This window comes from Hypanus sabinus, chromosome 9 (genome assembly GCF_030144855.1).
Source record: "Hypanus sabinus isolate sHypSab1 chromosome 9, sHypSab1.hap1, whole genome shotgun sequence".
NCBI lineage: Eukaryota > Metazoa > Chordata > Chondrichthyes > Myliobatiformes > Dasyatidae > Hypanus > Hypanus sabinus.
The window spans coordinates 7,473,730-7,489,168 of NC_082714.1; the positions used below are offsets into that span (position 1 = coordinate 7,473,730).

The 15,439-nt window shown below is 55.9% G+C and overlaps 2 protein-coding genes across 7 annotated transcripts in view; one reads left to right on the forward strand and one right to left on the reverse strand.

The window, feature by feature from the left end:
- The window catches only part of LOC132399070 (parvalbumin, thymic CPV3-like), a 44,296-nt gene extending 29,145 nt beyond the window's left edge, over nucleotides 1-15,151 (reverse strand). Inside the window, exons 1-4 of one of the 6 annotated variants that reach the window (XM_059979013.1) lie at nucleotides 12,936-13,063; nucleotides 12,866-12,879; nucleotides 9,379-9,449; nucleotides 9,163-9,295 (exon numbers count right to left, since the gene is read on the reverse strand). In XM_059979013.1, the coding sequence (XP_059834996.1) occupies nucleotides 9,163-9,295; nucleotides 9,379-9,439 (194 nt within the window). In that variant the 5' untranslated portion in view covers nucleotides 9,440-9,449; nucleotides 12,866-12,879; nucleotides 12,936-13,063. Of the gene's footprint in view, nucleotides 1-9,162; nucleotides 9,296-9,378; nucleotides 9,450-9,876; nucleotides 9,901-12,865; nucleotides 13,064-14,024; nucleotides 14,138-14,871; nucleotides 15,035-15,083 lie in introns of those variants that run through there. The other 5 variants (XM_059979010.1, XM_059979011.1, XM_059979009.1 and 2 more) reach the window with 5 other exon arrangements.
- Nucleotides 1,775-3,365, forward strand: LOC132399069 (uncharacterized). The gene is made up of 2 exons (XM_059979007.1): nucleotides 1,775-2,810; nucleotides 3,230-3,365. The coding sequence occupies exons 1-2, from the start codon at nucleotides 1,775-1,777 to the stop codon at nucleotides 3,340-3,342; spliced, it is 1,149 nt and encodes a 382-aa protein (XP_059834990.1). The 3' UTR covers nucleotides 3,343-3,365.
- Nucleotides 15,152-15,439: the final 288 nt, after the last annotated feature.

Here is a 15,439-nt window from a genome sequence, read left to right on the forward strand (position 1 = left end):
GGGGGTGGGGAGGAGATGGAGAGAGGATATGGTCCAAATACTGGGGGTGGGGTGAGGGGGAGAGTGCATATGGTCCGGGAACTGGGAATGGGGTTGGTGGAGAGAGGATATGGTCTAGGTACTTGGGGTGGGGGAGTGGAGAGAGGATAGGGTTCAGGAAATGAGGGTGGGGGTGGGGAGGAGATATGGTCCGGGTACTGGTTGTGGGGGAGGGGGGAGATGGAGAGAGGATATGGTCCAAATACTGGAGGTGGGGGAATGGAGAGAAGATATGGTTCGGGAACTGAGGGTGGGGGTGGGGAGCGGATATGGTCCAGGTATTGGAGCTGGGGGGGGCGGGAGTTGGAGAGTGGATATGGTCTGGGTACTGGAGGTGGGGGGTGTGGAGAGAGAATATGTTCCGGGTACTGGGGTTGGGGTTAGTGCAGAGAGGAAATGGTCCAGGTACTGGGGGTGGGGAGATGGAGAGAGGATATGGTCTGCGTATTGGGGTTGGCGGGGGAGGTGGAGAGAGGATATGGTCTGTGTATTGGGGGTGGGGGGTTGGTGGAGAGAGGATATGGTCCCGGTACTGGGGGTTGGAGTGTGGAGAGAGGATATGGTCCAAATACTGGGGGTGAGGGGGGGGGGGAAGAGAGTAGATGGTCCGGGAACTGGAAGTGGGGGTGGTGGAGAGAGGATAAGGCCCACATACTGGGGGTGGGGGGTGGAGGTAGGATATGATCTGGGTTCTGGAGGCGGGTGATGTGGAGAGAGGATATGGTCTGTGTACTGGGGGTGGGGGGTGGAGTGAGTATATGGTCAGGGTTCTGGGGGTGGGGGAGTGGAGAGAGGATATGGTTCAGGAACTGAGGGTGGGGGTGGGGAGGAGATATGGTCTGGGTACTGGTGGTGGGGGAGGGGGGAGATGGAGAGAGGATATGGTCCAAATACTGGGGGTGGGGGAGTGGAGAGAGGATATGGTCCAAATACTGGGGGCGGGGGAGTGGAGAGAGGGTATGGTTCAGGAACTGAGGGTGGGGGTGTGGAGCGGATATGGTCCAGGTATTGGAGGTGGGGGGGCGGGAGTTGGAGAGTGGATATGATCTGGGTTCTGGGGGTGGGTGATGTGGAGAGAGGATATGGTCTGTGTACTGTGGTGGGGGATGTGGAGAGAGGATATGGTGCCGGTACTGGGGTTAGGGGGAGATGGAGAGAGGATCTGGTCCGGGTACTGGGGGTGGGGGGGGGGGGAGACGGAGAGAGGATATGGTCCATATACTGGAGGTGGAGGGTGAGATAGAGAGAGGATATCATCTGGGTACTGGGACTGGGGGGTGGGAATGGAGAGAGGATATGTTCCGGATACTGGGGTTGGGGGGGGGGTTGGAGAGAGGATATGGTCCGTATAATGGGGGTGGGGGTGTTGGAGAGAGGATATGGTCTAGGTACTTGGGGTGGGGGAGTGGAGAGAGGATATGGTCCAGATACTGTGGGTAAGGGGGCGAGAGAGGATATGGTCCGGGAACTGGGAGTGGGGGTGGTGGATAGAGGATAAGGCCCGGATACTGGGAGTGGGGGGTGGAGAGAGGATATGGTCCGGGTACTGGGGGTGGGGGGGTGGAGAGAGGATATGGTCTGGGTACTTCGGGGTGGGGGGTGGAGAAGGAGAGAGGATATGGTCCTGGTACTGGGGGTGGGGGGGGGGGAGACGGAGAGAGGATATGGTCCATATACTGGAGGTGGAGGGTGAGAGAGAGGATATCATTTGGGTACTGTGAGTGGGGGGGTGGAAATGGAGAGACGATATGTTCCGGATACTGGGGTTGGGGGGGGGGATGGAGAGAGGATATGGTCTGGGTACTGCGAATGGGAGGTCGAGAGAGGATGTTCTCTGGATACTGGGGGTGGGGAGGAGATGGAGAGAGGATATGGTCCAAATACTGGGGGTGGGGAGGAGATGGAGAGAGGATATGGTCCAAATACTGGGGGTGGGGAGGAGATGGAGAGAGGATATGGTCCAAATACTGGGGGTGGGGGGATGGGGAGAGAGGATATGGTCCGGGTACCTGGGGTGGGGTTGCAGAGAGAGGACATGGTCCGGGCACTGGGGTTGTGGGGAGATGGAGAGAGGATATGGTCCGGGTACTGGGGGTGGGGGGAGTGGAGAGAGGATATGGTCTGTGTATTGGGGGTGGGGGGGAGGTGGAGAGAGGATATGGTCCCAGTACTGGGGGTTGGAGTGTGGAGAGAGGATATGGTCCGGGTACTGGGGGTTGGAGTGTGGAGAGAGGATATGGTTTGTGTACTGGGGTTGCTTGGGGGAGACAGAGAGAGGATATGGCCCGGTTACTGGGGGTGGGGTGTGCAGAGAGTATATGGTCTGTGTACTGGGGGTGGGGGGTGGAGATGGCGAGAGGATATGGTCCAGATACGGAGGTGGGTGGGTGGAGAGAGGATATGGTCCAGGTACTGGTGGTGGGGGGGGGAGGTGGAGAGAGGATACGGCCTGGATACTTGGGGTGGGGGATGGAGTGAGGATATGGTCTGGGTGCTGTGGGTGGGGGGTGTGGAGAGAGGATATTGTCCGGGTACCGGGGGTGGGGGGTGTGGAGGGGGGATATGGTCCGGGTACTGGGGGTGGGGAGGTGGAGAGTGGATATGGTCCGGGTACTGGGGGTGGGGGGTGGAGTTGGAGAGAGGATATGGTCCGGGTACTGGGGGTGGGGGGTGGAGTTGGAGAGAGGATATGGTCCGGGTACCGGGGGTGGGGGGTGTGGAGGGGGGATATGGTCCGGGTACTGGGGGTGGGGAGGTGGAGAGTGGATATGGTCCGGGTACTGGGGGTGGGGGGTGGAGTTGGAGAGAGGATATGGTTTGTGTACTGGGGTTGGTTGGGGGAGACAGAGAGAGGATATGGCCCGGGTACTGGGGGTTGGAGTGTGGAGAGAGGATATGGTTTGTGTACTGGGGTTGCTTGGGGGAGACAGAGAGAGGATATGGCCCGGTTACTGGGGGTGGGGTGTGCAGAGAGTATATGGTCTGTGTACTGGGGGTGGGGGGTGTAGAAGGAGAGAGGTTATGGTCCGGATATTGGGGGTGGGGGGTGGAGATGGCGAGAGGATATGGTCCAGATACGGAGGTGGGTGGGTGGAGAGAAGATATGGTCCGGGTACTGGTGGTGGGGGGGGGGGGTGATGGAGAGAGTACATGCTCCAAATACTGGGGGTGGGGTGTGGAGAGTGGATAGGTTCGGGAACTGGGATTGGGGTTGGTGGAGAGAGGATATGGTTTAGGTACTGGGGGTGGGGCGGAGGTGGAGAGAGGATACGGCCCGGATACTTGGGGTGGGGGATGGAGTGAGGATATGGCCTGGGTACTGTGGGTGGGGGGTGTGGAGAGAGGATATTGTCTAGGTACTGGGGGTGGGGAGGTGGAGAGTGGATATGGTCCGGGTACTGGGGGTGGGGGGTGGAGTTGGAGAGAGGATATGGTTCGGGTACTGGGGGTGGGGGGTGCAGAGAGGATATGGTCTGGGTACTGGGGGTGGGGGGTGGAGGAAGAATATGGCCCGGATTCTGAGGTTGGGGGGTCTGGAGAGAGAATATGGTCCAGGTACTGGGGGTGGGGAGTGGACAGAGGATATGGTCCGGGTACTGGTGGTGGAGGGTGCAGAGAGGATATGGTCTGGGTCCTGGGGGTGCGGGGTGTGGAGAGAGGTTATGGTCCGGATACTGGGGGTGGGGAGATGGAAAGAGGATATGGTCTGGGTTCGGTGGGTGCGGGGGGAGAATATGGTTCAGGTACTGGGGGTGGAGGGAGATGGAGAGATGATATGGTCCAGGTACTGGGGGTGGGGGGGGGAGCAGTATAGATGTGGTCCAGGTACTGGGGGTGGGGGGAGATGGAGAGATGATATGGTCCAGGTACTGGGGGTGGGGGGAGATGGAGAGATGATATGGTCCAGGTACTGGGGGTGGGGGGATATGGAGAGAGGATATGGTCCGGGTACTGGGGGTGGAGGGGGAGAGAGGATATGGTCTTGGTACTGGGGGTGGGGTGGACATGGAGAGAGGATATGGTCCGGGTACTGGAGGTGGGGGGGGGGGAGGTGGAGGGAGGATAAGTCCCGGATACTGGGGGTGGGGGGTGGAGTGAAGATATGGTCTGTGTACTGGGGGTGGGAGGTGTGGAGAGAGGATATGGTCTGGGTACTGGGGGTGTGGTTAGTGCAGAGAGGATATGGTCCGGGTACTGGTGGTGGGGGGGAGAGAGGATATGGTCTGGGTACCGGGGGTGGGGTGTGTGCAGAGAGGATATGGTCTGGGTACTGGGGGTGGGGCGAAGGTGGAGAGAGGATACGGCCCGGATACTTGGGGTGGGGGGATGGAGTGAGGATATGGTCTGGGTACTGTGGGTGGGGGGTGTGGAGGGGGGATATGGTCCGGGTACTGGGGGTGGGGAGGTGGAGAGTGGATATGGTCCGGGTACTGGGGGTGGGGGGTGGAGTTGGAGAGAGGATATGGTTTGTGTACTGGGGTTGGTTGGGGGAGACAGAGAGAGGATATGGCCCGGGTACTGGGGGTTGGAGTGTGGAGAGAGGATATGGTTTGTGTACTGGGTTTGGTTGGGGGAGACAGAGAGAGGATATGGCCCGGTTACTGGGGGTGGGGTGTGGATATGGTCCGGGTACTGGGGGTTGGAGTGTGGAGAGAGGATATGGTTTGTGTACTGGGGTTGGTTGGGGGAGACAGAGAGAGGATATGGCCCGGTTACTGGGGGTGGGGTGTGCAGAGAGTATATGGTCTGTGTACTGGGGGTGGGGGGTGTAGAAGGAGAGAGGTTATGGTCCGGATATTGGGGGTGGGGGGTGGAGATGGCGAGAGGATATGGTCCAGATACGGAGGTGGGTGGGTGGAGAGAGGATATGGTCCGGGTACTGGTGGTGGGGGGGGGGAGAGATGGAGAGAGTACATGCTCCAAATACTGGGGGTGGGGTGTGGAGAGTGGATATGGTTCGGGAACTGGGATTGGGGTTGGTGGAGAGAGGATATGGTTTAGGTACTGGGGGTGGGGCGGAGGTGGAGAAAGGATACGGCCCAGATACTTGGGGTGGGGGATGGAGTGAGGATATGGTCTGGGTACTGTGGGTGGGGGGTGTGGAGAGAGGATATTGTCCGGGTACTGGGGGTGGGGGGTGTGGAGGGGGGATATGGTCTGGGTACTGGGGGTGGGGAGGTGGAGAGTGGATATGGTCCGGGTACTGGGGGTGGGGGGTGGAGTTGGAGAGAGGATATGGTTCGGGTACTGGGGGTGGGGGGTGCAGAGAGGATATGGTCTGGGTACTGGGGGTGGGGGGTGGAGGGAGAATATGGCCCGGATTCTGAGGTTGGGGGGGTCTGGAGAGAGAATATGGTCCAGGTACTGGGGGTGGGGAGTGGACAGAGGATATGGTCCGGGTACTGGTGGTGGAGGGTGCAGAGAGGATATGGTCTGGGTCCTGGGGGTGCGGGGTGTGGAGAGAGGTTATGGTCCGGATACTGGGGGTGGGGAGATGGAAAGAGGATATGGTCTGGGTTCGGTGGGTGCGGGGGGAGAATATGGTTCAGGTACTGGGGGTGGGGGGAGATGGAGAGATGATATGGTCCGGGTACTGGGGGTAGGGGGGGGGAGCAGTATAGATGTGGTCCAGGTACTGGGGGTGGGGGGAGATGGAGAGATGATATGGTCCAGGTACTGGGGGTGGGGGGAGATGGAGAGATGATATGGTCCGGGTACTGGGGGTGGGGGGATATGGAGAGAGGATATGGTCCAGGTACTGGGGGTGGGGTTTAGGTGGAGAGCGTATATGGTCCGGGTATGGGGGTGGGGAGTTGAGAGTGGATATGGTCTGGGTACTGGTGTTGGGGGGGGGGGGGGGAGGTGGAGAGAGGATATGGTCTGGGTACTGGGGGTGGGGGGGAGATGTATAGATACGGTCTGGGTACTGGGGGTGGGGGGGAGATGGAGAGAGGATATGGTCCGGGTTCTGTGGGTGGGTGGTGATGGGGAGGGGACATGGTCCGGGTAAAGGGGATGGTGGGGGGGGGGAGGTGAAGAGCGAATATGGTGTGGGTACTGGGGGTGGGGAGGTGGAAAGAGGATATGGTCTGGGTATTGGGTGTGGGGGGGGGAGGTGGAGAGAGGATATTGTCTGGGTTCTGGGGGTGGGGGCTGGAGATGGAGAGAGGATATGATCTGGGTACTGGGGTTGGGGGGGAGATGTATAGATATGGTCTGGGTACTGGGGGTGGGGGGAGAGGGAGAGTGGATATGGACCAAATACTGGGGGTGGGGGGAGAGGATATGGTCTGGGAACTGAGGGTGGGGGTGGTGGAGAGAGGATATGGTCTAGGTACTGGGGGTGGGTGGGGTGGAGAGGGGATATGGTTCGGGAACTGAGGGTGGGGGTGGGGAGGGGTATGGTCCAGGTATTGGAGGTGGGGGGGGGAGTTCGAGAGAGGATATGGTCTGGGTACTGGAGGTGGGTAGGGGATATGGTCTGTGTACTGGGGGTGGGGAGTGGAGGGAGAATATGGCCCGGATTCTGAGGTTGGGGGGGGTGTGGAGAGAGAATATGGTCCAGGTACTGGGGGTGGGTGGAGATGGAGAGAGGATATGGTCCAGGTACTGGGGATTGGAGTATGGAGAGAGGATATGGTATGGGTACTGGGGGTGGGGGGTGGAGAAGGAGAAAGGATATGGTCCAGATACGGAGGTGAGTGGGTAGAGAGAGGATATAGTCCGGGTAGTGGTGGTGGTGGGGAGATGGAGAGAGGATATGTTCCGGATACTGGGGGTGGGGTGGACATGGAGAGAGGATATGGTCCGGGTACTGGGGGTGGAGGGGGAGAGAGGATATGGTCTTGGTACTGGGGGTGGGGTGGACATGGAGAGAGGATATGGTCCGGGTACTGGAGGTGGGGGGGGGGGGGAGGTGGAGGGAGGATAAGTCCCGGATACTGGGGGTGGGGGGTGGAGTGAAGATATGGTCTGTGTACTGGGGGTGGGAGGTGTGGAGAGAGGATATGGTCTGGGTACCGGGGGTGTGGTTAGTGCAGAGAGGATATGGTCCGGGTACTGGTGGTGGGGGGGAGAGAGGATATGGTCTGGGTACCGGGGATGGGGTGTGTGCAGAGAGGATATGGTCTGGGTACTGGGGGTGAGGGGGAGGTGGAGAGAGGATATGGTGCGGGTACTGGGGTTGGGGGGAGAGAGAGGATATGGTCTGGGTACTGGGGGTGGGGGGGAGATGTATAGATACGGTCTGGGTACTGGGGGTGGGGGGGAGATGGAGAGAGGATATGGTCCGGGTTCTGTGGGTGGGTGGTGATGGGGAGGGGACATGGTCCGGGTAAAGGGGATGGTGGGGGGGGGGGGGAGGTGAAGAGCGAATATGGTGTGGGTACTGGGGGTGGGGAGGTGGAAAGAGGATATGGTCTGGGTATTGGGTGTGGGGGGGGAGGTGGAGAGAGGATATTGTCTGGGTTCTGGGGGTGGGGGCTGGAGATGGAGAGAGGATATGATCTGGGTACTGGGGTTGGGGGGGAGATGTATAGATATGGTCTGGGTACTGGGGGTGGGGGGAGAGGGAGAGTGGATATGGACCAAATACTGGGGGTGGGGGGAGAGGATATGGTCTGGGAACTGAGGGTGGGGGTGGTGGAGAGAGGATATGGTCTGGGTACTGGGGGTGGGGGGTGGAGGGAGAATATGGCCCGGATTCTGAGGTTGGGGGGGGTGTGGAGAGAGAATATGGTCCAGGTACTGGGGGTGGGTGGAGATGGAGAGAGGATATGGTCCAGGTACTGGGGATTGGAGTATGGAGAGAGGATATGGTATGGGTACTGTGGGTGGGGGGTGGAGAAGGAGAAAGGATATGGTCCAGATACTGGGGGTGGGGGTGGGGTTTGGAGATGGAGAGAGGATATGGTCCAGATACGGAGGTGGGTGGGTAGAGAGAGGATATAGTCCGGGTAGTGGTGGTGGTGGGGAGATGGAGAGAGGATATGTTCCGGATACTGGGGGTGGGGTGGACATGGAGAGAGGATATGGTCCGGGTACTGGGGGTGGAGAGGGAGAGAGGATATGGTCTTGGTACTGGGGGTGGGGTGGACATGGAGAGAGGATATGGTCTGGGTACTGGGTGTGGGGGGGGGAGGTGGAGAGAGGAGATGGTCCGGGTACCGGGGGTGGTGGGGGAGAGGTGGAGAGAGGAGATGGTCCGGGTACCGGGGGTGGTGGGGGGGGGAGGTGGAGAGAGGAGATGGTCCGGGTACCCGGTGTGGGGGGGGGGGAGGTGGAGAGAGGAGATGGTCCGGGTACCGGGGGTGGTGGGGGGGGAGGTGGAGAGAGGAGATGGTCCGGGTACTTGGGGTGGTGGGGGAGGTGGAGAGAGGAGATGGTCTGGGTACCGGGGGTGGTGGGGGGGGAGGTGGAGAGAGGAGATGGTCCGGGTACTGGGTGTGGGGGGTGGAGAGTGTATATTGTCCCGGTACTGGGTGTGGGGGGTGGGAGGTGGAGAGAGGAGATGGTCTGGGTACCGGGGGTGGTGGGGGGGAGGTGGAGAGAGGAGATGGTCCCGGTACTGGGTGTGGGGGGGGGGGGGGGAGGTGGAGAGAGGAGATGGTCCGGGTACCGGGAGTGGGGGGAGGGGAGGTGGAGAGAGGAGATGGTCCGGGTACTTGGGGTGGTGGGGGAGGTGGAGAGAGGAGATGGTCTGGGTACCGGGGGTGGGGGTGGGGGAGGTGGAGAGAGGAGATGGTCTGGGTACTGGGTGTGGGGGAGGTGGAGAGAGGAGATGGTCTGGGTACTGGGTGTGGGGGGGGGGGGAGGTGGAGAGAGGAGATGGTCCGGGTACCGGGGGTGGGGGGGGGAGAGGTGGAGAGAGGACATGGTCCGGGTACCGGTAGGCAGAAAATCAGACAGCATGGACTACTGGATGAACTCAGCAGGTCAGGCAGCATCTACGGAGAGGAATAGACATGGATGGTGACGGACCCTACTGAGATCCTCCAGCACTTTGTGCAGGTGTCTCTGTATTTCCAGCATCTGCAGAATCTCTTGTGTTTAAAATTCAACAGCCTGCTCCTTAGTATCCCATGCAGAGAAGTTAAAAGGGAGCCTGGGTAAGGGGTGTCTTACTTTAATTCATCTTCTTCGATAAAACCGCTGTTGTCGTCGTCAATGGCCCTGAAAACTTTCCTGATTTCTTCGGCGGTTTTTTTAGACAGGCCACAGGTCCGGAAGAACTTTTTGCAGTTAAAGGACTCTTTGGCTGCGAAACAAGACAGAGAGCATCAGAGCCGCAATCCGCCTGTCAGCCGGGACCCCGACGCTGCCACACGGGGTACACGTTACCTTGACACTCCTTGAGCGCGCTGGAGATGTCAGCAATGGACAGAAAATCGGTGACTTCCATTCTGAACCGGCTGAGGAATCAAACACAAGAGGGATTGAAGACATTTTCCCTGCTACCGGCTCTAAACCTCTCTCGCTTCACCTCTTCGCACACTCACTCTCTCATATACTCCCTCACCGTCTCCGGCACCTCTCTCCCTCTGTAAAGCAGCCAGCATAATCAAAGACCCCATCCACCCTCTTCTGCCGTCTCCTATCGGTCAGAAGATACAGAAGCCCGAACGCTCGAGGGCAGCTCCCACAGTTATCAGATTCTTGTGGGATAAAATGGACTCTTGGCCTTCCGATCTACCTAGTTATGTTCTTACACTTCATCGTTTAGCTGCACTACACTTTTTCGGTGTCATCCCCACTGAAATCTGCCTTGTTATTGTTTTTATCTTATTCTACCTCCCTGCACTGTGTATCGCGATGCATGTGACAGTAATAAACCAATACCTCACACACTGGAATGGGCTGCCAGCGGCGGCGGTGGAGACGGATAGTCGGGTCTTTTAAGAGACTCCTGGACAGGTACATTGAGCTTAGAAAGATGGAGGGCTACGGGTAACCAGAGGTAATTTCTAAAGTACGTACATGTTCGGCACAGCATTGTGGGCAGAAGGGCCTGTATTGTGCTGTAGGTTTCCCGTGTTTCTATCTCTCTCCCAGTCTCCCGCCTCTCTTTACATTCTCTGTCACACTCTTTCGCTTAGCCCTATTTCTCTCTCACATACCCTCCACCCTCTCTCACACACACATACACTCCCACATCTCTCATTACCCTCTGTCACAAACTCTCACGCTCGAACTTTTGACTCTCACACACTCCCACATATTGTATCTCTCTACCCTCCTTCACACACACACTCCCACATATTGTATCTCTTCACCCTCCACACTCACTCTCCTACATATTGTATCTCTCTACCCTCCTCCACACACACTCTCCCACATATTGTGTCTCTTCACCCTCCACACACACTCTCCCACATATTGTATCTCTCTACCCTCCTCCACACACACTCTCCCACATATTGTATCTCTTCACCCTCCACACTCACTCTCCCACATATTGTATCTCTCTACCCTCCTCCACACTCACTCTCCCGCATATTGTATCTCTCTACTCTCCTCCACACTCACTCTCCCACATATTGTATCTCTTCACCCTCCTTCACACACTCTCCCACATATTGTATCTCTTCACCACACTCACTCTCCTACATATTGTATCTCTTTACCCTCCTCCACACACTCTCCCACATATTGTATCTCTCTACCCTCCTCCACACTCACTCTCCCACATATTGTATCTCTCTACCCTCCTCCACACACTCTCCCACATATTGTATCTCTCTACCCTCCACACACACTCTCCCACATATTGTATCTCTTCACCCTCCTCCACTCACTCTCCCACATATTGTATCTCTTCACCCTCCTCCACTCAGTCTCCCACATATTGTATCTCTTTACCCTCCTCCACACTCTCCCACATATTGTATCTCTTCACCCTCCACACACACTCTCCCACATATTGTATCTCTCTACCCTCCACACACACTCTCCCACATATTGTATCTCTTCACCCTCCTCCTCCACTCACTCTCCTACATATTGTATCTCTTCACCCTCCACACACACTCTCCCACATATTGTATCTCTCTACCCTCCACACACACTCTCCCACATATTGTATCTCTCTACCCTCCTCCACACACACTCTCCCACATATTGTATCTCTTCACCACACTCACTCTCCCACATATTGTATCTCTCTACCCTCCTTCACACACTCTCCCACATATTGTATCTCTTCACCACACTCACTCTCCTACATATTGTATCTCTTTACCCTCCTCCACACTCTCCCACATATTGTATCTCTTCACCCTCCACACTCACTCTCCTACATATTGTATCTCTTTACCCTCCTCCACACTCTCCCACATATTGTATCTCTCTACCCTCCTTCACACACTCTCCCACATATTGTATCTCTTCACCACACTCACTCTCCTACATATTGTATCTCTTTACCCTCCTCCACTCACTCTCCCACATATTGTATCTCTCTACCCTCCACACACACTCTCCCACATATTGTATCTCTCTACCCTCCACACACACTCTCCCACATATTGTATCTCTTCACCACACTCACTCTCCTACATATTGTATCTCTTTACCCTCCTCCACACTCTCCCACATATTGTATCTCTCTACCCTCCTTCACACACTCTCCCACATATTGTATCTCTTCACCACACTCACTCTCCCACATATTGTATCTCTCTACCCTCCTTCACACACTCTCCCACATATTGTATCTCTTCACCACACTCACTCTCCCACATATTGTATCTCTCTACCCTCCTTCACACACTCTCCCACATATTGTATCTCTTCACCACACTCACTCTCCCACATATTGTATCTCTCTACCCTCCTTCACACACTCTCCCACATATTGTATCTCTTCACCACACTCACTCTCCTACATATTGTATCTCTTTACCCTCCTCCACTCACTCTCCCACATATTGTATCTCTCTACCCTCCACACACACTCTCCCACATATTGTATCTCTTCACCACACTCTCTCCTACATATTGTATCTCTTTACCCTCCTCCACACTCTCCCACATATTGTATCTCTCTACCCTCCTTCACACACTCTCCCACATATTGTATCTCTTCACCACACTCACTCTCCTACATATTGTATCTCTTTACCCTCCTCCACTCACTCTCCCACATATTGTATCTCTCTACCCTCCACACACACTCTCCCACATATTGTATCTCTTCACCACACTCACTCTCCTACATATTGTATCTCTTTACCCTCCTCCACACTCTCCCACATATTGTATCTCTCTACCCTCCTTCACACACTCTCCCACATATTGTATCTCTTCACCACACTCACTCTCCCACATATTGTATCTCTCTACCCTCCTTCACACACTCTCCCACATATTGTATCTCTTCACCACACTCACTCTCCTACATATTGTATCTCTTCACCCTCCACACACTCTCCCACATATTGTATCTCTCTACCCTCCTCCACACACTCTCCCACATATTGTATCTCTTCACCCTCCTCCACACACTCTCCCACATATTTACTTTGTCACACTCTCACAAACTTTTTTACCCTCTCACACACTCTCTCTTTAACCTTTTCACGCACAAACCCATGTTTCCTTACGCTCTCCTTCACGCCATCTCGCACAAACCTTATACCCTCTCCCTCGCCTTTCCATTTCCCCACACATCCCCTCACACCATCTGGCAGCCTTCCATTCTCTCACACCCCCCTTCCTCTCTCGTGTCCCTTCAACCTCACTCCACCACGCTCCCTCACACACTGCCTTATTCTCGCACATCCTGCCCTCCCCCCACCCCGCCTCACTCAAACATTCCCGTTTTACTCACCGTGTCCTTTCGGTCCTCTCTCTCTCGCTCTCGCACACACCCTCTCTCTCCCTCTCGCTCTTCCACACACCCTCTCTCTCCCTCTCGCTCTTCCACACACCCTCTCTCTCCCTCTCGCTCTCCCTCTCTCTCCCTCTCTCGCGCTCTAAAATACACCCTCTCTCTCCCTCTCGCTCTCGCACACACCCTCTCTCTCCCTCTCGCTCTTCCACACACCCTCTCTCTCCCTTCCACACACCCTCTCTCTCCCTCTCGCTCTTCCACACACCCTCTCTCTCCCTTCCACACACCCTCTCTCTCCCTCTCGCTCTCCCTCTCTCTCCCTCTCTCGCGCTCTAAAATACACCCTCTCTCTCCCTCTCGCTCTCGCACACACCCTCTCTCTCCCTCTCGCTCTCCCTCTCTCGCTCTCGCACACACCCTCTCTCCCTCTCGCTCCTCCACACACCCTCTCTCTCCCTCTCGCTCTCCCTCTCTCGCGCTCTAAAACACACCCTCTCTCCCTCTCCCGCTCTCCCACACACCCTCTCTCTCCCTCTCCCTCTCCCACACACCCTCTCTCCCTCTCCCTCTCGCTCTCGCACACACCCTCTCTCCCTCTCCCTCTCGCTCTCGCACACACCCTCTCTCCCTCTCGCTCCTCCACACACCCTCTCTCTCCCTCTCGCTCTCCCTCTCTCGCGCTCTAAAACACACCCTCTCTCCCTCTCCCCCACACACCCTCTCTCTCCCTCTCCCTCTCCCACACACCCTCTCTCCCTCTCGCTCTCCCACACACCCTCTCTCTCCCTCTCTCTCTCTCTCCCACTCACCCTCTCTCTCTCTCTCCCTCTCTCGCGCTCTAAAACACACCCTCTCTCTCCCTCTCCCTCTCTCTCCTTCTCGCTCTCCCACGCACCCTCTCCCTGTTTCAGAGACTCTGCTCTCACTCCTCGAGACACCCTAACTCTAGACACTCATAAATCCAACATCATGTAACGGACTGAAACATTCACCTCGGGGCAAATCCGCGCTACACCTCAATAAGTAAATAAATTAAATTAAGCAATCAGCCGGGCATAATCTTACGCATTGATCTCAAAAGACCTCGCCTTCCCAATGTAAAACAGTTAAGTATTTACTCTTGATGGCTAATCGGAACAGAATCATAGAACATTACAGCGCAGAAACAGGTCCTTCTGTCCGTGCTGAACTATTAATCTGCCTCGTCCCATCGGCCTTCCCCCATCTCGCAGAGGATGAGACCAGCCGGCCCATTCTGTACAATACTGGCCGTTTACTAGTATCCCCTTTACGTTGAGAAGACGCGAGTTTCTCCCAAGCTTTCGCGTGTGACTTCGTGAGCGCACGGAAAGGGTCTGGTCTCCTCTGAATGCAAGGGTCAGAGAACAGGTCGTGCAAGAGTTGGTAGCTTAGTGTGAAAGCCACGACACCGCATTGCATTGCCGGTCCTGATATCCTGTCCCCAAGGATAGTTCTTACGGGAGTACCAATTCCTTCTAAACCTCCTTTATCTAACAAAGTTGCCGCAGAGAGTATGTTCGTGGTCTTCAGTAGCCCGTCCATTTCCAGGTTCAACGTGTCGTGAGAGGCTCTTCTGCACACCGCTGTGGTAACGCGTGGTTATTTGAGTTACTGTCGCCTTCTTGTCAGCTTGACCCAGTCTGGCCGATCTCCTCTGACCTCTCTCATTAACAAGGCGTCTTCACCCACAGAACTGCCGCTCACCGGATATTTTTTGTTTGCTTCTCGTACCGATCTCGGAAAACTAGAGACTGATGTTCATGACAATCGCGGTCAGCGTTTTGCTCAAACCGCCCTGACTGAATGGGACCCGTTCTCTGAGCTTTTCGTTCAGGGGAGCTAAAACCCTTTAAAGCGGAACGCACGCACAAAGTTAAACAAGAGAAAGCTGACAGAAGCTCCGATCTTCTCAAATTCCTCTTGCAAACGGACTTGGTCTAACTCGGGGAGCAGATTTATTCCGCGACCCTCGAGTTCCTCACCTTCACTGTACCTGGGACCTCCCTTTACACCAGATGCGAGTGGCTCCCTTCTGTGCGTGTGCACCTGGTGCAGACCTGGTTTATATGCGGTTAATTAAGGCGACTACTTTACCGTCTTTGAGTCACGTCGCCGGGATCAAATACACGCGCCTCACCTGCTATTGAATTTCTTAGCCAGCTAATAATCTCGAGCTATTTATATCCCCGCTCACCTGACGTAGCCCCTTTCAAAGGCAGTCCATTCGTAAGGGAAACATGGTGACATAAACGTCCTTCCATAACAAATTGACTTCAAATATTACATCGGCGTGCGTTCTGTGAGGATACTGCTAAGATCTTGGATGGGTCCGCGACATCTAAAGAGAATATTTTACAAATTTTTACGGACACGAGAGTCACCCAGCAGGCACTGGCAAGTTGAAATCAAGCATTTCCCCGCAGATAATCCAGAGTTCGATACATTTCGTTCAACAACAGGGCGACTTTTAAGAACTGGACGCAGAACGATTGAAGTTCAACTTTTCAGCTTTGAGAGACATAAGGTCAATTATTCGTATTCCGGTTGAAA